At 28.1% G+C, this 23446-nt stretch overlaps 1 protein-coding gene across 6 annotated transcripts in view; it reads left to right on the forward strand.

Annotated features, from left to right (window-relative positions):
* Positions 1–23446, forward strand: part of trc (Serine/threonine-protein kinase tricornered) — a 32052-nt gene that overhangs the window by 8306 nt on the left and 300 nt on the right. For 3 of the 6 annotated variants that reach the window (XM_075732248.1, XM_075732235.1, XM_075732239.1), the window contains exons 3-10: positions 18546–18910; positions 19707–19882; positions 19955–20148; positions 20220–20387; positions 22212–22447; positions 22515–22761; positions 22822–22933; positions 22999–23432. In XM_075732248.1, the coding sequence (XP_075588363.1) occupies positions 18594–18910; positions 19707–19882; positions 19955–20148; positions 20220–20387; positions 22212–22447; positions 22515–22761; positions 22822–22933; positions 22999–23120 (1572 nt within the window). In that variant the 5' untranslated portion in view covers positions 18546–18593 and the 3' untranslated portion in view covers positions 23121–23432. Of the gene's footprint in view, positions 1–1387; positions 2631–3042; positions 12981–18545; positions 18911–19706; positions 19883–19954; positions 20149–20219; positions 20388–22211; positions 22448–22514; positions 22762–22821; positions 22934–22998; positions 23433–23446 lie in introns of those variants that run through there. The other 3 variants (XR_012832300.1, XM_047056147.2, XM_047056146.2) reach the window with 3 other exon arrangements.

The following is a 23446-nucleotide window of genomic DNA, read 5'->3' on the forward strand; positions in this document are numbered from 1 at the left end:
AGAACAACAAAATAACAATAATCGTATTGTGTCTATTCTGCTATATGTATGTTGACACATGAATTGAATTGATTCGACAATGATGATGATGATGGTTGATGGTTGAAGAAGTGGAAAAAAATGACTTTTATTTCATTTACATGGCTATACGACAGAATAATCGTATTGTATGACATGGAAAAAATTTTTTTTCCAAATCATCATCAGTCGTCATCATTCAAAGTGTGTTTTTTTGGGGTTTTTTTCTTCTCCATTTTATCATTTCCGATGTCCATAATTGAATATATAACATGATGATGATGAAGAGAATTTGAAAAAAAAAATTAATGTAGAGTGAACAGTAGAAAAAAAGTGCCAATTCATCATCACGACAACAACATGAAATGAAATGAATAATGAATCGAAACCAGAAAAAAATGATGCTATTTATTACGGAATCTTGAAAACAAAAAAAAAATTTACCACTCAGCTATATAACCACCCACAATCATCATATATATTTGATTTGTTTTGAACTTTTTCTCACTGTGTGTTTTCAAATTTTGTCTTCCTGGTCTAATTATCATTTTTTTCAACAAAAAAAAAATGATAATGATAATTTTCAGCTACATTCTGATTTTTTTTTCTTTTTGATCATCATATCAACATTAATTGAATTTAATTATGAAGCGAAAAACTTTGTATATCTGGCCATGATATTATCATCATCATCATCATCAACTGATCATACAGAAAAAAAATAGATTCAATTACCACACACACACACACATTAGATTTTATATTTTCATGAAGTAAATCGATATATTCATAAAAGAAAAGAAATTCGAATCCTTTCATTCGAATCAATCACATTTATCGATCACAGAGAAAAGAAAACGGAGTAATAAATGTGCAACGTCCAAAAAAAAAAAAAAAAAAAATTCTCATCAATACATAATCATCATGATCATGAAATGAAAAAAAAAATAATAATTTGATGTACCACTTGATCGAGAAATTTTTTTTGTTTGTTTGGATTATTGATATTTGTGTGTGTGTGTGTGTGTAAAATGGATGGAATATTCACCATACACACACACACAGCTGCTATATCAAGGATCTTAATCGAAAGATTATTATTATTATTATTATTGTGTTTGTGACAACCAAACGATGACGTTGCTTGCTGATTATGATGATGATGATGATGATGATTTTTTTTTGTATCCAAATATATTGAAAAAAAAATCGCAAGAGGTAAAGAGAAACTGTTGTATATACACCGCGTAAACATTTATATAAAATTGTTTTGTGTGTGTGTGTGTGTGATATCAATAATAATCAAATCAAAAAAAAAAAAAAAAATTTTTTTTATTTGTACTGATAATATATTTGTACCATCATCATCACCATAAAAAGTTTGATTCTTCAAAACCTGAATAACTGTAAACGCTAAATAATTATTTTTTTCAGTATTGAGTTGTGTGTGTGTGGGTGTGTGTGATACATATGGACCGTTAGAAGATTTAAGGTTAAACGGTATTACAAACAACTCTACTGGTAGTTTGTTTGTTGTTTTATTATATATTGTGACTCAACAAAAAATTTTTTTTTTTTTTTTGTTATCTGTCTGTGTTTGTCTCATTTTCAATTGATTCTTTTTTTTCCATTTTGTATTGTGTATATCGAATGACTTTTCATTTGTTATTCCTAATAATTTTTGCTCCATTATTATTTTATCATTGTCTTCATTGTCGTTTTCGTTATCGTCATTGACATTGTCATCGCATTAATTTTTTTGTTTGTTTGTTTGTTTGTTTGTTAAATGTTTTTACTGTTATTGTTGTTGTTGTTGTTGTTGAAAATTAAAAATTGTTGATTTCATCAATTCTTTAAATCGCAATTCGTTGTTGTTGTTGTTGTTGGGAAATTTTTTTTTTCGTTTTTTTTGTTATTTATAAAAATTATTCAAAATTTGTGATCCCGGCGTATACATTACAAACATGTTGCTTGCATTTAAAATGCGTATATGGAAAACGGCATCCAATTCTCCCACGCCGTCGCCGCCGCCGCCGATTTCTACATCATCATCACCGCCACCATCATTTTCATCATCATCATCGATAAAAAATGATAATGATTCTATAATGGCCAATAAAAGAAATAATAATAATAATAATGTCCATGGTAAATCCAAAAAATCACATCGTTCAAAATTTTTTCATTCTTCCTCATTCTCATCTTGTTCATCATCATCATGTTCAACATCATCACAATCAATGGCCGCTAAAACATCAAATAATAACGGAACAATTGTTTCATCATCATCACCATCATCACGTTTATCAATTTCATCAGCAACAACAACAACATTATCGCCCACAAAAATAATTTGTACACCTAAGAAAATTTTATCTAATCTAACCAATCATCACCATCATAATAATAATCAACGAGAACAACAAAATAATAACAATCATTGTGATGATGACCATCATCATCATCATCATCATCATCATAATACAATGGCAAGATTTCGATGTTTTTCCAGTGTAAAGAATCTTAAACAATCAATGAAAATGTCTACATCATCATCATCGTCGTCGTCGTCATCGTCATCGATATCATCATCATGTTTATCGAATAATCATGTAAGAAAAAAAATGTGCAAAGAAAAAAAAGAAAGAAAAAGTTGCCAAATTTTTGATGATTTTTTCCATATTAATTTCAAATTCTGAACTTTTTTCTCGTTGTTGTTGTTGTTGTTGTTGAACCTTTCATATATGAAACATTTATATTACATTCGATGATTGCGTGATTTAATTTCAATCAAACTTTCATTGCCAGATGTTTTTCATATTCATTTTCCATTTTTTACCGTATGTTTTTTCATGAGTGATTATGATGATGATTGGATCATGATAATGTCATGTGTAAATTTCCATCTTTGTGTGTAAAATGTGTGTTTGATCCATCAAGATGAAGATGATGATGCAACAAGAAGCCATTCATTTGTTTTTTATCTAATCAGATGGTTTTTGAAAAGAAAATTGATTTTTTTTTAAATCATATTTTCTTCTCCCATGTATTTTTTTTTTTTTTTTTTTTTGACATATCTCAATTGTCATGAACACTTGATCCAAATATGTACGATTGTTTCTGTCGGTTATTATATTTTGTTTCTATGGGTTTATTGTTTGGTTTAAATGGTAATTAAAATCGAAAATCAAAGATTACATCAGATTAGATTAGATTCTTTAGTTGATATTCAATCAATCAATCGATTTTTATTTTTGCTGTTCTATTTCGAGGTTATCATTATCAATTATCAACATTTTTTTTCCTTTTAAATGTTTATTTTTCCCATCACAATAATTGTATATTGTTGTTACAATTTAAACAAGTTTGGAAAAATAGATCGCAAAAAAAAGGATTTTTATCATTTGATGATTTGGATTATAAATCCTATGGTAAACACACACACACACAACCAGACACCCTTGAATATTATTTTATTATTTACAGAATTTCTCATACACACACACACAGTGTTGATGGTAAATAATAATTATTTCTAATTAGTAACAATTTGCTCTGTGTGTGTGTGTGTATTAATATTATTATTGTTATCACCTCGGTGACCATTTCCGATTTATAGAATTTCATGTTTTTTTTTGTACTTTTACTTTATTACTATTATTATATGTATTGACAAATGCATATCGATCAATCAAATTCAAACGATGATAAATGATGCATAAACATTTGTCGGCATTAAAACTTTGAACCTCTTTTCATGTGTACGATTCTTTAAATGTCTTTGAACGTCATCACTATTGCATCACAACTTTTCCGGTTGTTTGTTTTTATTATTTTTTATTTTTTTTTTTTTTTGGAGAGATTAATTTGCCTCTCAAAATGTTTTCATTTAACCATGTTATTGTATTTTTTGAGTTTAAGATTCTTTTTTCATGATGATGAATGATTATAATAGGATTCTTTTTTTTGTAAACGAATTTTTTGAAGGCCACACACACACATTTATATATTTCGATTATCCATCATTTTTTTTAACCAAAAATAAAGATAAATAGACAACCAGAAAATAAAAATCAAATGACAAATCATGACTTGAATGATGAAGTTGATGATGATGATGATGATGATGGATTAAATTACAGTAGAGAGAGAGAGACTGTGAAAGTTTTCCTTTACTGTCCATCAAAAAAAAAGTATTAATAATAATATAAAATAATAAACGGTTGTGCACACGTAGTCAAACGATTTTTTTTCCTTCATTCTTCTTCTGGTTGATCAATTTGTTCAATCAATCAATTGATGATTATCATTATCATCATCATTTATATATAGTAATAGTAATCATTGGTTTACAAAGTTAAAAAAAAAATATTGGTCTTTAATGATGATGAACTTTGGTAATGGCATCTTCGTTTTATATATTTTGCTTCAACATTGAAATTTTATTATTTTTTTTTTGCAGGCTAAAACATCAATTGAATCGCAGAAAAGAAAAGATCACTTTGATGTTGATGATGATGATGATGATTATAAACACTAACTAATAATTTCTATCACGTTGTGGTAACCTGATCCAATCATGTCATCATCATTAATTTAGGATTTTGTTTCCACTTTTTGCAGTTAAATTGAATTTAAACAATTGAATTTTTTTTTTGTGGATAGAAAATTATAATAGAATTCTTTCACATACACGGTACACGGTATAAGCTGCTACTTGAATTGATTGCCAATTGTTTGTTTGAATTATGTTATGTGTTATGTTGTGTCATAATTTTTTTTTCTTCATTGTTGTCTTTTCACTCATCAACACATTATTGTGGCTAAATGAAATATGAAATATGAGATTTATATAATCCTTACAAAAAATTGAATTCATTCATCTACTTGTTCTGTTTGTTGAATGTCAGAAAAAAAAATTTTTTTGTGTGTGTGTGTGTACAAACAAAAACATTTACACAATGATGATGGTAGATTGGCTGAGAATATATATTGTATATGATGATTTTCTTGACATTCAAATTCATCTTCAATATGATTTGCCAAAAAAAAAAATCTTAGAATTGTAATGATTCTTTTCATTTTTAAACAATGCCTAAAGCAATAAATTAGATTCATACATTCTCAATATGGATAACAACAATTCTCATTGATGTTTTTTTTATTGATCTATTAATAATTTGAATCGATTAAAAGCAAATAATGATAATTATATCGTCAGATAGCCATTATTATCTATCTATAATAATTGATGATGATCAATAACCAATCAACATTGAACCAATTGTAATGTTGTTCTATGGAAATCATTAACCAAAATGTTCATTTAGTTTGATCAAATAAAATCGGGCGTCATTTAAACATGAAATAATTATGGCTACCACCATCACACAAATCATTTTCACAGCCTTGTTTTTTATTATTATCTCACAATGTTGAAATTAAGTCATTAATCCTCTTTTTGTTGTTAATATATATGAATGGATTTGATTTTGAATTTTTTCTTTTCTTTGAATGAGATTTGATTTCGATTTTTGAATAAAATTTTGATGACAATGATAGATTATGTTAAATTTTTTTTATCGATACCTATTTTCAACAAGACTCGTAATTAGCATTGGATTTGATATATTCACAAAACTTCAAAATCATTCGATACGAAACGAAAAAAAACGATTGTCTATTTTAAAATCTATTTTCCACCTATTATCGATGATTTTTTTCCGTTCATCATTTTTTTACTTTGAAATTTTTTTTAATGAATGATTTTTCATGTAAGAAGATTGATTTGATGATTGTAAACACAAAGATTGATGTTGAATTGAATTATTTATACAGTTCGGGTTAGCCAAATCTTTCTTTGCTCAATGTGTTTTTTTTTTTAATCACAATCGATCAATTAAATAAGTCAGTAAACCAGTAGGACGTAATGATTGTGTCAAGAGAGAAAGAGAGATGTTTTTCTCCACATGGTTTAATGTATTCAATAATATATGGAACAATCAATAGTCATCAGTTAGATGATGATGATAAAATAGTGTCTTGGGTCTATCGTCTTATCACAATTGATCTTGTAATTGGTTCGTTGGTCTTTCCAGTTTTTTTTCCATTGTTGTTGATGATGACCATAATGATGTTCTATTGGTAACCGATTCCTTGTTCAATACAATTTTGTTCCAATTTCTCTTTTTTTTTATTCAATTTGATTATTTATTCGTAAATAATGATGATGATGATGATAACAATTTATTTGTATTATTCATCTACGCTTTATTTGATTTTCTTTCGATGATGCTTTTTTTTCCTCTCATTTGATTCATTGTATCATCCGAAAAGAAAAAAAAATGAACCATTGTTAATTGATTCAACATCCTTCCGTCACTAATTCATTCTGGCCTTTTTTTCCAATTCATTCATTGCTCTATTGTGTTTGAGAAAATGAAATTGTTCTTTTTTTTATGAATTTATTTGTATCATCCAGAAAAAAAAATCCACAATTGTATTCATAAAAATTGGATAAATTGAATCGAATAATAATTTGAATCCAAATGTCTAGATCCTATTCTCATATTTTGGATATCATTTGTTCTTCTGATTGAGCGTTTTTTTTTCTGTTTTGAGATTGATAATTTGAATGGAATCATCATCATCATCATCATCATTTTTTTTCTGTAAATGATAAATGAGTCTTGCTCATTTGGATGATTAAAGTTGATTTGAACTTTAAGCCATGACTTCCTTGAACTTTTTTTTCTCATTCTTATTTTATCTTGATTCTTGAATCGATTAAAAGTTTTTTTTGTCATATTTTTCCTTGATCTAATCATTTTTTTAGTATATCATGTTCTTTTTGTTGTTGTTGTTGTTGTTAGGGCTGAATGATTTCCTAAAAATTCTAGGTCATAATGAACACGATTTCTTTCGATTTTGTTAACAAGTATGTTTGGTTGGTGTGTGTGTTTATATGTTTGTTGTTGTTTCATAATGTATGTTTGTTTCGTTTCTTTTTTTTTGTTGAAGATCTTAGTTCTTGAAAATTGACTTTGCTACTAATTCAATTTGTCATGGCCACCAATGATGATTTGTGGTTTTTATGTGTGTGTGTGTGTGTTTGCTATGTATATACCTTATGTTATTATTTTTTTTCTGTTTTCTCGAAACCAATATATGTCATTTATAGAATCACAAACAAATATAAAGTTATACGGATTAACAAGGTAAAGTACACTGATGGTAAAAAAAAAACAACAACAAATGCCCCACTGTATAAGTAGAGCAAAAATTTCTTTACTTGTTGTATGTGCATTTATTATATGGACCAAATATGGACATATTAAATATTTTATGCAATATCATGGTGAGTGTGTGTGTGTGTGTTGTTTTTCGTATACCGAATTGGGCATATTGCACATTTGTTAACTGTTTTTTTTTCTCTGTTGTTGATATTTGACAATCACTGTAATTTTTTTCTATATATATATATTGCGAAATATTTCAAAGTTAAATGTTATTTCCAATACAAACACATATAATTAATATAATTTACAGCTAATTATTTTATATGTGTGATCAAATAAAATGATCCAGAAAAAATTACAAGAAAACAATATATGTGTTAGTGTTGTTGTTTAGATAAGTGAGGATCAGGACAAACAACAACTTCAATTGAACTTTCGAACAAATTGTACTTGTGTTGTTCAAGTTTTATTTCTATTTGACCAATATTGATCCATCATCATCATCTAGCTCGAAGAAATTTTGTGTGTGTGTCTTGTTTGATGAATGTCTATAATAGAACAATGTTGTCTTGTTTTGTGGACAAAATAAAAAAAAAAAAAAAAGTTTTTCTCATTCATTGTATTTATTCAATGATCGAATCAATCGATCGCGACATACATTTGATTGATTGATTCGATTCAAACATTATCTATCTTGTAATTTATCATACGAATGAAAAAAAAAATTCAATCATGGCCTTTTTTTCTGAAATCAATTGTCATTATACTACTTTTACTACCAATAATTTTCAACAATTTCCGTTGATGACAAGTTATTTGACAACAACAACAACAACATTGAAATCATGAAAATAAAAAAATTCATTTCAACTCAGCTGTATCATGTTGTTGTTGTTGTTGTTGTCTTAAATGATTATCATTACATTTTTTTTCTTTAATTTTAATGATAATAAACAACAGCAATTGTCGTCATCATTTTTTCATGAAACAATGAAAAAGGAGAGCAAAAAGAAAAGAGAAAAACTTAAAACAAACACATGAAAAAAAAAATTTTAGATGATGATGGGTTTCATATATTTTCAACAACAACAACTAAAAACATATTTTACCACCAAACTCAAATACAATTCGGCGACAACAGCCACAAACACACACACACTAAAATTAGCTTCTTTTGCTAATTTTTTCTTCTTTTTTTTCATCACATTGTATTGAATCCATTGTCAGGATGATAATGATGATGATGATGATAAAAATACAAGTTGATTAGACATTTGTTCGTTGTTTAAAATAACTTTTTCTTTTTTTTTAAAGATTTTTTTTCCAAGAATGAGAATTGAATTGAATTTGATTGAATTTTAAAAAGTCAAACATTTTTTTTTGTCAAAATGACATGAAATTGTATTTTGATGAATTTCAATGAATCAATGATTTGGTGGTGATTATTATTATACATATAGAAATAGAAAATAATGAACTCGATTTGGATGATTGGACATTATATACATTGATACTAACCTTTGTGGATGATGATGATGATGACTCCATCCATTCATCCATCCATCCATCAATCCATAATAAGAATTGGTTATAGTGAAACAATTGAAATGAAAAAAAAATAAATTTTTAAATTCAATTTTGAAATAAAACAACAACAACAACAAAAAAAATTTTACCCATCAACATTCAAATATCGGCCTTAATATTTCAAGAATAATGATGATAAACCAGAGAGCAAAAGTCCGATAAAAGAAATTGCATTCAAAAATGATCGGAAATTTTCTATTTTCAAAAAAAAAATTGTACTTTATGTATAATGTGTTGACAAATACAGTGATTAAAACAATGACATTGTTGTTGTTGTTGTTGTTAAGAGAAAAAAAATGTCATTTCCGAAATGGATCAAATTTCAAAACAAAAAACACACACACACACACACATACACACGCATACGCACAATCATATAGTACCCCGTAGTAATTGGATTCCATTGTTTTATTGAAATTAAACATTCATTTCATACCATCATCATTGATTTACTTACATTTGACATGCCATTCGTTATATGTCATTGCATCTATCGGCGACAACGACCACGAAGAAACAATCTTCAATGTCATAGTCGGCAAAATTTTAATATCAAAGTTTGTTCAGTTTTTTTTTTACTCTCCTGTTTATACTTTTCTATCTATGAACTTTTATTATTATTTCTTTTCATGTTCTTATCATTCATTCATTCATTCATTGAAATGTCAAACACGTGGCCTCTGGATTTCTTGACACATTTTATTGCCTGCAAAATAATATAACATAACATAAATTTACATTATTAGATCAGAGAATGTTTGCTGTTCTGTTGCCTGTTTTCTGTATTTTTATTTTTTTTTTTTTGACTTTCAAATGTTTGAATTGAATTGTTGACCATCTGGGTCTTTTCATGACTACGACAATTCTTCGATTCGTTTATTTTATCACGCTTTCGGTGGTTTTTTTTCTTTTTTTCCTTTCATTCTTTTTTTTGGTGGTTATATTTACATTGTATTATTGGCATCTGTAACCACCTTCTTTCATCTATCGTTCGTTTTGTGTTGGTTGGTGGTCAAAATGGTCATTCGACTTTTTTTTTACATTTATCAATTGATCTGTATAGATAGATTCTAGTGAATTTTTTTTTTCGTTTTGTTTTCGATGATTGCCAGAAATGTTGATGACGGTGATGGTGAATAACATTTCAGAAAAAAAATCTCATTTTTAGTTGCTGAAAATTTCCAGCCACCAATCAAGTGGATGAAATATGAAAACAGAAAAAACAATATAAAATGGTAGCCTATTTTCTGTTCAGATTCACAATTGTGATGAAACCGGTGACCGACCATTGGCTATATTGGATTTTTTTTTCTTTACTTTATTTGTGGTATGTTGGCTGGTAGTCTTGGTTTCATCAACTTGAATGAATTCGATCACGCTATATGAATTTTAATGAATGAATGAAATTTCTAGTTTTTTTTCCTCACAAAAACAATCATAATGACGTTGGTCATTCAATAAAACAAAAAAGAATGGAATTTCACCTTCACCTGTCCGTTTTGTTGTCCTTGTTGTTGTTGTTGTTGTTGATTGTTGCATAACGAAATGTTTGAAGGAAATATTGATTTATCAATAAATTTCCTTTTTAATTTTATGACATTTGTCAAATCATTGGGAATATTTAATTTGGGTAAAATTGTTGCTAATCAATATAATTTTGAACATTTTGTATCAATTGTTTTATTCCAAATTCTAATAATAATAATAATAATAATAATTTATCGATAACGTTTCTATTTAATGTCATTATCAACATCATCATCATGATGATCTTTCACGCCTCCGATATATTCATAATATATATATGATAATTTGATTGTCCAATTATCAAAATATCTCATCATTTGTATAATACATAGACACACAAATGCCACCACCACCACCACCACAATATTTCGTGGGCAGTAATCATAATATAAAAATCAATCTTTTTTGGATTATTATTATTACATACAATATATAAGTATAGCAACAGACAACAACTTTGATGGATACACACATACACACAAATCTAGTCGTCTTCCTTGGCTTTGTCGACTTTATTTTTCTTGTTTTGGCGGTTGCAACATAAATTTTGTTTTTCTTCTTTTTCTTTTTTTTTTCTTCGCTCTTATTATGGCTTCTGCAACATTTATTATGATATCCTTTCGTATTTACAAACGAAATGAAGCACATGTACAATTCATCTCAAAAAAATAAATCGTCGTCAGTCAAGTTTGAGCAGCCGTAACGTTACGCTGCCATCATCATCATTATCATCATCGGCCATTTCATTCAACGATTCAAACGAGAAAGCCAAAAAATAAAAAAAAAAAAAATTCGTTGCATTTTCTTTCTTTCTTTCGTTATCATTTGTTCCATTTTCTAGTTTGATTGTAAAAATCATTCAATTCGTTTTGATTTTTATGATGATGATGATGATCCATTTTGAAAGTTTATCATTATCCCATTTGTGATGAAAAACATCAAATGTGTGACAATAATAATAAATTCAATGTTTTTATTTCATTTTTTATTTTCATCACACAAAATTCGATAAATGATCAAATTTCTTTCCATCATCATCATCATCATCATCATATTTTATAATATATAATTTGTGTTGATTTTATTTACTTGAAGATTCGAGGACATTTATGTGTTTTTGTGTGTAGAAAAAAAAATCAAGCAATAATTAAACAACAACAACAACATCAACTTGTTCATCTAAAATATTTTGATTTTTGGAAGAGAAAAAAAAGTCACCTTGGGTTTTGTTTTCATTTCTGGTATATTCATAGTTAGTAGTATGGTATGACTGGGATGATGATGATGATGATAATGAAATGAAAAATCCCTGCCAAAATTTATCTTTTTAACTTTGAAAAGTGAAATTTTCTGGAAAAAAAACTTTGTTTGTGTGTGTGTGTTTTTCATCCATTTTCAAATCATTCAATCAATATATTGTCAATTGATTATTGACTATGAAATACTACTGCTGCTACTACTACCACTTCTATGAATTTCAATAAACAGGAAGATAGGAACTTTTTTTTTCTCATTCATTTCATTTCGTTTTGTTATCATTTCCTTTTTTGTTTGTTTGTGTTTTTCATTACCAAATAATATATTATGATCAAAAAAAGAAGAAAAAAAATTGCCACCAGTTTGAAGCTAAAATGTCATTTTCAGAAAAAAAAAATTTTGAATTTTTTTTTGTCATTTACAATCAATTAATATATCAGTGCCATTATTGTTTTGTTTTTTTTTGTTTTGCATTATTGATTGATTTCATCATCATTATTATTATTCTAATTAATAGCGCACCATTTTTGTATGATTATAATATAATCATTTGATGTGTGATTTAAATCTTGTGATATCTCATATGTCAATTGAATATTATCATTATCATATGCTAAAAACCCACAGATAGACACATCAGTATCATCAAACGTGGTAATATAAAAAAATTCTTTTGTCGTCAATCCTTCTTTCGGTGGGACAAGTAGGAAAAAGACTTGTCGTTGTTATTGTTGTTGTTGATGATTATTATCTTCAATTATATTTGCTACACTCAACATCAGATGGTTTTATAATTTTTTTTTGTCTACTAAAAAGTTGATTCTTTAAATGACACACAATTATTGATCATCATCATCATCATCAATGTTGTTGATACAAAAAATGCTTCAAATGTTTGAATTTTGGACATTTAATATTAATAAATTTAAATTGGGCCTTAGCCCATCTACAACTAATGCTAATAGTGGTGGTTCAACATCATCATCATCGCCAACTCCATTGCCGTCTTCGGCAGTGTCGGTGGTGATATCGTCATCATCATCATCATCACCGAACACTAATATACCAGGTCAACTGAATCTCAAACATAATCATAATCATAATAATAATAATTGTATAAAACATCCAAAACATTCGCCTAGTCCTACAATAATAACGAATAATAATAAAATTGATGATGAGACAATAATAATTCGGTCAAAATCACAGCAGCTTCGTCCATCATCATCATCAACATCGACAACATCATCAAAATCATCATCATCGTCGTTGATTCTAGCTGATACAAATACAACGACTATCCATAATAATAATAATAATAATAAATCGATGATAAAATGTTTATCACAAAATGTGAGTAGTTGAGTAAACAGTGTGTTTGTATGTGTGTGTGATAATCATAACAAAAATTGGATTCAAATAATCCATATATATGATTCAAGAGAATTGTCTCGAAAAACAATGTCTTGGACGTTATCATATTTTTTTCTCATAATTTACTGTGTGTGTGTGTGTGTGTTTGATGTCATTTTGATTTTTTTATTTTAATCTTTTTTTTCATCTGCAATTTTTATTTGTGTATATAAAATACAAGGACAATTTTCTTAAATAAATACAACATCCCAGGTCAATTGCTTTTTTTTTGCATTCTCCGATTATCATCATAATAATCATCGTCACCTAAGTCGGACAATCATTATCTATAAATGTCATCATTTGAGTGTGTTTTTTTAATCATTCAAAATTATTTCATTTCCTTTTTTCCTTTACTTTATACAATGGACAATGGTATGAAAATTGACGACAATTGTTGGCAACAATTCAGCTCATCATCATACGACACATTCTCATGATGAATATATACATTATTTAATTTTAAATGTTAATCTGGGCAAATATCCAGCATTCATTATCGTCAAGAATTAAACATCCAAAATTAGATACAAACACACAACCGTACAGGCATAAAATTCATGTGAACAAAAAAAAAAAATTCATTTCATATGTTCGATGCCCTTGGTGTCTGATTTTTTTTCTGATCTTCATAATATATCCTACAAAAAAAAAATCTTAAATCTTATTATCATCACCGGTGGCCATGGTTGTTTGTCTGTTTATTTGATGTGTTGTACATGTGATGAGATAATAATTCTTTAAAACTTGAAATCATTCAACACTCGTGAGAAATAGAATGACATGACAATGGAATGTTAGCGAAACAAAAAAAAAACTGAAATGAACTGAACTGTTGATAGCAATTCTCCTGTACCGCCTTTTTTGTATTACAATAATCATGACGCCGATTTTGATTTAATGATCATTGATGATATAATGATTTAAATGGATGTTTTATTCATCCATTTAGGTCACAAGTGTATATATATGATTATATTTGGTGGTGAATCGTAATAAATGGACTAAAATATCCTAGACCTGTCTTTCTAATCATCATTCCAGTTTATGTGTGTTTGTGTGATCGATGAATGTATGGTAATTCCTTAACTAGATTTTTGTTCAATTTATAAAAATCTAAACATGTGAAATGTTTCGATTTCCTTGTATATTATTTAGATTTGGATCATATAAACGAAAAAAAAATCCAACTATATTTGATTTTGTTGATTTGGTTTCTAAATGAATGAATCAATGTATGATGATGATGATGATTGATCCATACTGCCTACAGTAAATTTTTTTTTCACTTTGATGATAGAATTTTTGTTTATTTATGTTTTGTTGTTGTTGTTGTTGTTGTTTTTTGCTGTGAAAATCCATATTTTTTTCTTCGTTTTTGTTGGTTTTTCTTTTCTCGTTGAAATATGATGATGGCACATCCTCATATCAATTCAAAAAATGTGTACTTTATCCTCGTCAATTTAGTTGTATATTTATTATATAGATGATAATTTGCTTGGTATTTTTTTTGGGCCAAATTGTCGAAATTCACTTGTATGTGTGTATTCGATTTCAGGATAATCTTTATTGGATGTTTATGTGTGTGTGTGTGTTTTTTTTTATTTCCTTTTTATTCGTACTTTTTATAAATAAATAAATAAATCAAAAATTGTACGTTATAAAAATATCGGGAAGTATTTTGAATGGATAGAAATCTGAAAATTTCCAATTTAATGTTTGTATTCAATTTCCAATTCCCGATGGAGAACTATTCCGGTATTACACTAACTCATACAAAAATCGTTGCCATTAATTATGGGAACAGATACATATATATTCTTCATGTATTCAAAACAGAAATTCAAACAATTCATTCAAAAATATTCATCTAATCTATCTATATAGACAGGGTTTGGTTTTTTATATAAAGGTATATGTCATGTATACCATCAACAACATCAATGATATCGAAAACAGAACAAACAAACAAACAAACAAAAAAGATTCACATATGATACAACGGGAATTGACCTCAATTTCTTTTTTTTTCTCGGCTTATTATTATTGATATATGATTATTGTACAAATGTAGAACGCACACACATATTCATTGAATTAGAATTATATTCACTCAAGAATATGAATGCCTAACTTTTTTTTTGGTGTTGAAAAAATAAACGGACAAAGTTTGAAACAAAACAAAGCTCAAAAATCAACTTGTATGTGTAATGATAATAATAATAATGGTTATTATATAATTTACGATCATGACGGGCGTTATCGTCATTGGTGAGTGTGATCGTTGATGTTGGTTATCAAATGTTATTTAGATTATATCTCATGGTTCCTAGATTACATTACATTTTTTGTATATCTGTGTGTGTGTGTATGTGTTTTGGTTGTCATAATTTCTTTCATTTTCTTATTTTTTTTGAATATTTTTTTTTTGTCCTCATCATCATCAATAATACGAATCTCAACATCGTGACTTGAACATTATAACAAAACATACTCACACATGAAGTTGGATTTTTTTTTCTAATTTTTTTTTTTTTGGAACAATACCACCAGGTTTATTTTCTTCAAGTTCTGGTATGAATGTTTGTTTGTGTGTGTGTGTGTGTGTGTGTGTGTGTGTGTATGTATGTGAAAAAAAACAAAAATAATTGAGAAAGAGAATTTTATCTCCATGTCCTAATCTCACGTGTGTTTCGTTTCATTCATACATTCATTTGTGATTGTGTTGAATTTTTTTTTTTTAATTAATTTTCAACTTTTTTTTCATGATTGTGATGATGATGATGAGGGTTTCCGTTCATCGTATATAATCCTCATAATTGTACAATATTAAGTAATAAGCTAATGTATGTGTGTGTGTGTTTGTATTTAGTGATTTATGATGAACATCAAATTATATCCTGCCTCAGAGATACACACACACGCACACAGAGATATGAGATTTTTTTTTACCTCAACAACTTGATCTAATCATAAATACATTTTTTTTTATTTGTCATTAACCATTTATTATTCAACGCCTAGATTTTTTTTCCATCTATCACTGCTGATTAGGTCAAGACGACAACCAGAAAAAAAAGAGAACTAAAGGAGTAATAACACAATGCTGTTCATGCTGGTTGAAATTTTTTTTTTGTCCATTTAGACACCTTGAACATATCATCATTGTTATTGTTGTTATTATAAATCATGTTCATGATAATTGAAAAATAACCACGATGTTCCATATTTTTTTTTTTTTGATTGTATTTTCATAACACCCATACAAAACACGATCGTTATTATTATTTTTAACAACAACAATTGTAATTGTCATACCTGAAATGAAAAGAAAAAAAAACCGATGGTAATGGCAAACAAATAAAATAAAACAATTCGATTTGACAAGCAATGATGATGATGATATACAATTGCATTGAATGATCCGTATCATCATCATTATCATTGTTCTTCTTCTTTTTTTTTTGGTTATTCATATCAAATTGTACCAAAATAACCAGCTGCTACTACTGACATACATTTATTATTATTTTTTTTTCAATGAAATTTATTCAAAAAAAAAAAATCAATCAATCACATTCATTTCTATGAGTGATGATAAAATGATGAACCATAGCATTCAATTGTGTTTGGGTCATTTTTTTCGCAAATAATAGAATCGTTTTATTCGGTCCAGTTCAATTCAATTCATTTCATTCATAAAAGAATAAAATCGTTTATGCATTTTTTTTGTATATCTAACTTGTTTTTCATGCTTGTTATGATGATGTTTATTATTATGGAAAAAAAAAGAAATTCATTCATCGGTCAACAATGATGATTTAGTTTATATCATTTGATTTTGAAACGAGAGAGCGAGAGAGAATGATGTACAATTTTGATTTCAAATGAGTGAAGAGAAAATCTAGTGCAATGAAGGCCAATTGATGATAATGATGATGAAAAATTTTGTTCATAAATTCATAATATTCATAATTTTTTTTTTCATAATAATTGGGTCATTATTGATCTTATAAGTTTTTTTTCTGTTGTTGTTGTTTGCTTGTTGTTTGTTCCATTCCATTGAATTTTCTTTTCCTTGATTAAAAAAAAAATTTGATTGATTAATAATCTAGTCAGCTTTTGTTGTTGTTGTTGTGAATTCAAGTTTTTTTAAATTTAATGGCAAATTTTTTTTTCTGTCATAATGATGATGACGATAAACGTTCGAAATCATCATCATATGTTTGGTTTATTTCTCAAACATAAATTTCACTATACAAAATAGTTTGGATTTTTTTTATCGATTTCATTTCTCCCATATATATTTGGTATCTATGTCTCAATGTGTTTTTTTTTGTTTGGTTTTTTTTCGGTATTTTGGTTTTTTATATTTCGTTTTTTGATCATTGATGATGATGATGACGCCAGACATTCTCATATATAAATCTAAATAGACATTATAATGATGACGATGTTGTTGATGGTGGCTAGAAATGTTCATTAGTAATTAACATTCAACGATTGATTGAATGATGGTAAACAGAAAACAAAAATTGATCGTCACACGGGTGACGCAAATGAATTATTATTATTATTATTATTTTTCTTCATCATGAATGATTTATCAGCCAATTTGCAACAAATGAATTCCATTAATGGCCATTGGTTTGGTCGAACAAATACAACAACAACAACTACAACTACGAAGAAAATGGATTTTCTATGAGAAAAAAAACCCAGTTTTTTTCTGGTTTTTCTGGATCAAGTCAAACGAAAACGAAACAAAAATTTTACCATTGTATTTTATTCATCATTAGATCAGGAAAGAAATCTATTGATCATCAGGTTGATTTAATTATCATTTTTTACATTGTTTGTTTTGGTTATCGATTGATAATAATTTTGATGATGATTATATTGGACCAATATTTTTTTCCTTCTCTTCTTTTCTTGTTTTTTTTTTAAATTCACCCTAGCGACCATGTGTTGTTAATATGTCGATTTTGCATCCTATGACATATTTTGTTATTATTATTTTCATCATCATCATGGATTAATATCTCAAATAATCGACTAGATGTCTACCAAAACCATATCATATTGTATGTGTGCGTGTGTGTGTGTGTGTGTGGTTATTGTCATTGTTATTTTGCCAATTATTATGATAACAATAAATATTGTTCTTTCTTTTCTATTGTTTCTGGTTTTTTTTTGTTTTTGTTGTTGTTGATAATGATGATGATGACTAATTTGATTCCATTTTGTCATATGCAACAAATATTTATCATTATTGAAAATAAATTTTTGTTTGCTTTTTAGTCTAAATGTTTGGTAGTGGCCAACAAAAGTTGCCATTATTATTTTCTCTTTTTACAAAGATTCTTTTCTATTTCTATCTATGTTATTATTGAAATGGCTTTGAACTTGAATTTTTCTTTACTATTTTTTACACGTCATAATACAAAAAATAATCGAAAAAAAATTAAAAAAACTTTATTTCTTATGCATAATCATCATATACAGAAACAACAATCTCAACAACAACGTGGTGGTCCAGCTGGTGGTTTCAAAATGATGGCTGCTGCAACAACAACTAATAATAATAATAATAATACTACACCGGAACAAACAGATTCCACACAGCAGCAACAGCAAACAATTGAATCATCCGGTTCGCCGGTATCCGGTACAACAAGTCCAAATATTCAAATGGATAATAATAATGCTACTACTGGCATCATGGTATCCGGTTTGATGAATAATTCTGCCGATTCTTCTGGTCAAATACGATTCTCTGGTCATACATTAGATAAGGCAACCAAAGCTAAAGTTCATCTGGAAAATTATTATTCGAATCTCATTTCACAACATATGGAAAGGAGGATCAGGTAAGCTTAAATGCTTCTATTTTCATTTCACAATGTCATTCTACACCACTACATTGCTATGACAAAAAATGAACAAACTTTTGCTATTTTTTTTCCTGATGAAACAGCAATTATTTCTAGCATTTACTATCTCCATATACGAAGATCAATCAATCAGATGTGTGGATTCATTGCCTTGTTGTTTTGGCTTTGAATCAAACGAAAAAAAAATCAACAACAACAACAACAACAAGAACATTATTTTACATACAGTTTCTTCCGTATTTTTTTTTCACTGCTCATTTAGTTAGCAAATGAACATTATCCACAATCAAACACACACCACATTTCATACTCAATTCATCATTGAGTCGATGAACTTTTTTTTGTTCAATTTCATCATTTTCACGCCAAAAGAATGTTTAGCTCAATGAATGAAATAAAAATTTGGGGAGGACAAAAAAAATTATTTAATTTTTCAATATTGACCACAGTAAAATAATGTTTTTTAATGGCTAAAACACGCACGAGCTATTTTATGGCCACACAGGACATCATTATCTATCGATAGTACACGTACACACACACATTCATTAATTTGTTTGTTTGTGTGTGTGGGTGTGCAAAATCCAAATTTAAGTTGATTGGATTTTTTCTCCTTTTAGCTGAAAAGAAAAATGATGTGTAATGAATGAAATATCGATATATAAATTATCATCATGCCAATATACCATATGAATTAATTTGTTGTTGTTGTTGTTGTTTTTTACTCTATTAATTCTTTATGATTTTTTTTTCATTATTAATAATATAACAGACATGAACGTCTAGAAGAATCGATGCGTGATGAAGGTCTTTCAGAGGAACAGAAACAGGAAAAACGTATTCAACATGCACAAAAAGAGACGGAATTTTTACGTCTAAAAAGATCTCGTTTAGGTGTTGAAGATTTTACTCCCCTTAAAGTGATTGGCCGTGGTGCTTTCGGTGAAGGTTTGTGTTGCATGTGTTTGAATATATAAGAATAATTTAAATTACCAAAATTTTTATTTTTCAAATCAACAGTGAGATTAGTACAGAAAAATGATACTGGCCATGTGTATGCAATGAAAATTCTACGTAAAGCCGATATGGTTGAAAAAGAACAAGTTGGCCATGTAAGAGCGGAAAGAGATTTTCTTGTTGAAGCTGACCATCAATGGGTTGTGAAAATGTACTACAGTTTTCAGGATTCCATTAATCTTTATTTAATTATGGAGGTGAGTGTTTCAATTTTTGATAATAACAAACAAAATAAAATTGTTTGTGGTCAATTTTTATTTTTTTTTAGTTTCTTCCCGGAGGAGATATGATGACATTGTTGATTAAAAAAGATACATTAACGGAAGAATGTGCCCAATTTTATATTGCCGAAACGGCATTAGCCATTGAATCTATTCATAAACTTGGATTTATTCATCGTGACATTAAACCTGATAATTTGTTACTTGATGCACGGGTAAGTAGAGCAATGTTTTTTGTTTTACTGTAATTAATATCTGTTTGTTAAACAAAAAACCTATTGTTTTCTTGGCAATTTTTTTTTGATAATAATTCACTATAATAATATGGCAATCCCTTCGACAATAATAATTTCTTATCATAATCCCTCAATGGATAAACTTGCTAACTCAAGCTAGATAAGTGTGTAATTGATTGGCAGGTTCATTTCTTTTGTTTGATGATATAATAATGTCGAATTTTGCGTAGGATTCATTATTTTTTGTTAATACATAAATGACCTAACTAGGCTAGTGATTCTTATTGTAATGTAATGAAAATTGAAGTAATGATCAACTTTGGCCATTCTTCATCATCATCATCATCATAATAATTTTTCTTCTTTTTTTTCTGACCAAGGACATCGATATCCTCAATCATTATATTGTCGATTGTATTTGTATATGTGATGGTTCTTAAGAAATGATTTTTAACTGCCGGTAGTTTAGCTATATTAAGCGATGCTCACTCATTCCTTAAAGCAACAAAATAAATGATGATGCTTTGTAGACGTGTAGAATGACCTTTGGATAGTTGATTTTTTTTTCGTTTCCTAAGTGTGTGTATACCGGCCAAATTATTTTCTTTTTGTTCTTATCCTACGACCTAGTCCGTGCATAACAAAATTATTATTATTATTACCATCCCTCTTTTATTTACCCAGTATATGCTGTCAATTCTACTTTATAAGTGTATGTGTGTGTGTGTGTGTGTGTGTTTAAACAAGTTTCGTTCACTGAAATGAATGAGAAAGCCGGATGAATTTTGTAGGGCCATTGGAATGTGTGGCATCCATGTGTGTGTGTTGGTCAAACTCTATTGTCGATGATGATGATGACTTTCAATACTAGAATTATATAATTATTATGATGATTATTATTTGACCTTTGGTAGCCACCAGTAATGTACACATTCATCAAGTGTGAACAAAAAAAAAAGTTTCTATTGTGCTTACACAATTGATGAAAAAGATGCAATACAATTTTTCTTCAAATGTTGATCATCATAGTCAAGTTTTTTTTTTGTTTCGCATGGATAAAATCGGAAGAACTAATTGGTTTCTTTTATTCTTCTTCAATATGGTTCAATATGAAATTTTTTTTTTTTTAAATAAAAAGCAGTCGGTCAGTCAATAAATTTAATGGATAAAGTCATTAATAATAATTTTCTATTACGGATCTTAGTGCATACTTGCTTAATATTTATATAATATGTGCATGTCTGATCGATGTTTGGATTTATTTATTATTTATATTCAAAATAGGGTATTTAGATAATTGCAAAGGCGTTGTTTGCCATGCATGATGATGATGATGATAATGATGTACGGCAAATCTAATCGGAAAGATGTATTTTATCATCATTGTTTATGTTGTGGTCCGGTAATATTTCAATTTTACCGTGAAATATACTATTCCATCATCATAATTTTTTTATTTTGCTTTTTTAAATATGAAACGAAAATTTTCTTCTTTCAATTCAATCGATTCGTATCTATTTTTAGTCTACCACTATGAATTTTCACTGTTATCTATCTATTTTTAATAAATAAATATCTGCACGAATCTCAAGACGAACGCACGAAGTGTTATGATTTATTGGGATTGAATTTTTTTTTTTGTATATTGTTAACTTAGAAAAACGAATACAATGACAACGAAAAAAAAAACAATTAAGGACATGAGTAAAACATGAGAGAACATGGTCGATAGCAGATTTATCTTTATCCATTTTATATTAACTTTAATAATTTAAATCTCTCTCTCTCATTGTTTTTTTATAGGGCCATATAAAATTATCCGATTTTGGTCTTTGTACTGGCATGAAAAAATCTCATCGTACTGAATTTTACCGTGATCTTTCACAAGCTAAACCCAGTGATTTTACATCCAGTCCAATGGATTCTAAACGTCGAGCAGAATCATGGAAAAAGAATCGTAGACAATTAGCCTATTCAACAGTTGGTACTCCAGATTATATTGCACCAGAAGTTTTCAAAAAAACTGGTTATGGAGCTAGGTATGGTTTTATTTTTGTCTAATTATATATTTGCTAATTTTTATATAAAAAATCTATAATATTCCAGTGCCGATTGGTGGTCATTGGGTGTGATCATGTATGAAATGTTAATTGGTTATCCTCCATTCTGTTCGGAAACACCGCATGAGACTTATCAAAAAGTAATGAATTGGCGTGATACATTGGTGTTTCCACCAGAAGTTCCTATTAGTAATGAAGCACGTGATCTCATTTTACGATTTTGTACCGATGCCGATCGTCGTATCGGTTCACATCATGGCATCGATGAAATTAAACAACATTCATTCTTCAAGGTTTGTTTAATAAATTGTAATTGGATTTTATCAATCAAAAAACAATCATTATTTTAATAGGGCGTTGATTGGGAACATATTCGTGAAAGACCGGCAGCTATACCTGTTGAAGTGAAATCCATAGACGATACGTCTAATTTTGATAATTTCGATGATGTTGATCTTAAGATTCGTATGTGTTTTTTGTTTTGTTTGTTCGTTTGTTATCTAAATAGCCTATTTTTTATTCTGTTTTAGCATCCGCCTCAAATAAAGATCCAGAAAGTGGAGGAATCAAAGATTGGGTGTTTATCAACTATACATTTAAACGTTTCGAAGGTCTCACTCATCGTGGCGTGAAACAGCCAAGAAAAAGTTGAATAAATATAGAAAATCCGACCCATCATCATGAACATCTTCATTCTTTTGTTGGTTTTTTTTGTCACTTTCATCTCATTCAATTAATTTTGTGATCAATTATTTAAAATTATTGATGATGATTGTTTCAAAGTATTCTTCGCAAATGTTTTTTCCATTTTCTTATCTTCGTTGTTCCAATGTTGTTAAAAACAAATCATCGATATCATGAATGAAGAAAATAATCCACCACAAACATACATACACAAGCCCTTATTTTATTTTATATATTATAAATCAAATCAAAAATAAAATGAACATTTAGGTAAAAGAAACTATGATTATGATA

Source organism: Dermatophagoides farinae, chromosome 1 (assembly GCF_024713945.1).
Source record: "Dermatophagoides farinae isolate YC_2012a chromosome 1, ASM2471394v1, whole genome shotgun sequence".
Classification (NCBI taxonomy): domain Eukaryota; kingdom Metazoa; phylum Arthropoda; class Arachnida; order Sarcoptiformes; family Pyroglyphidae; genus Dermatophagoides; species Dermatophagoides farinae.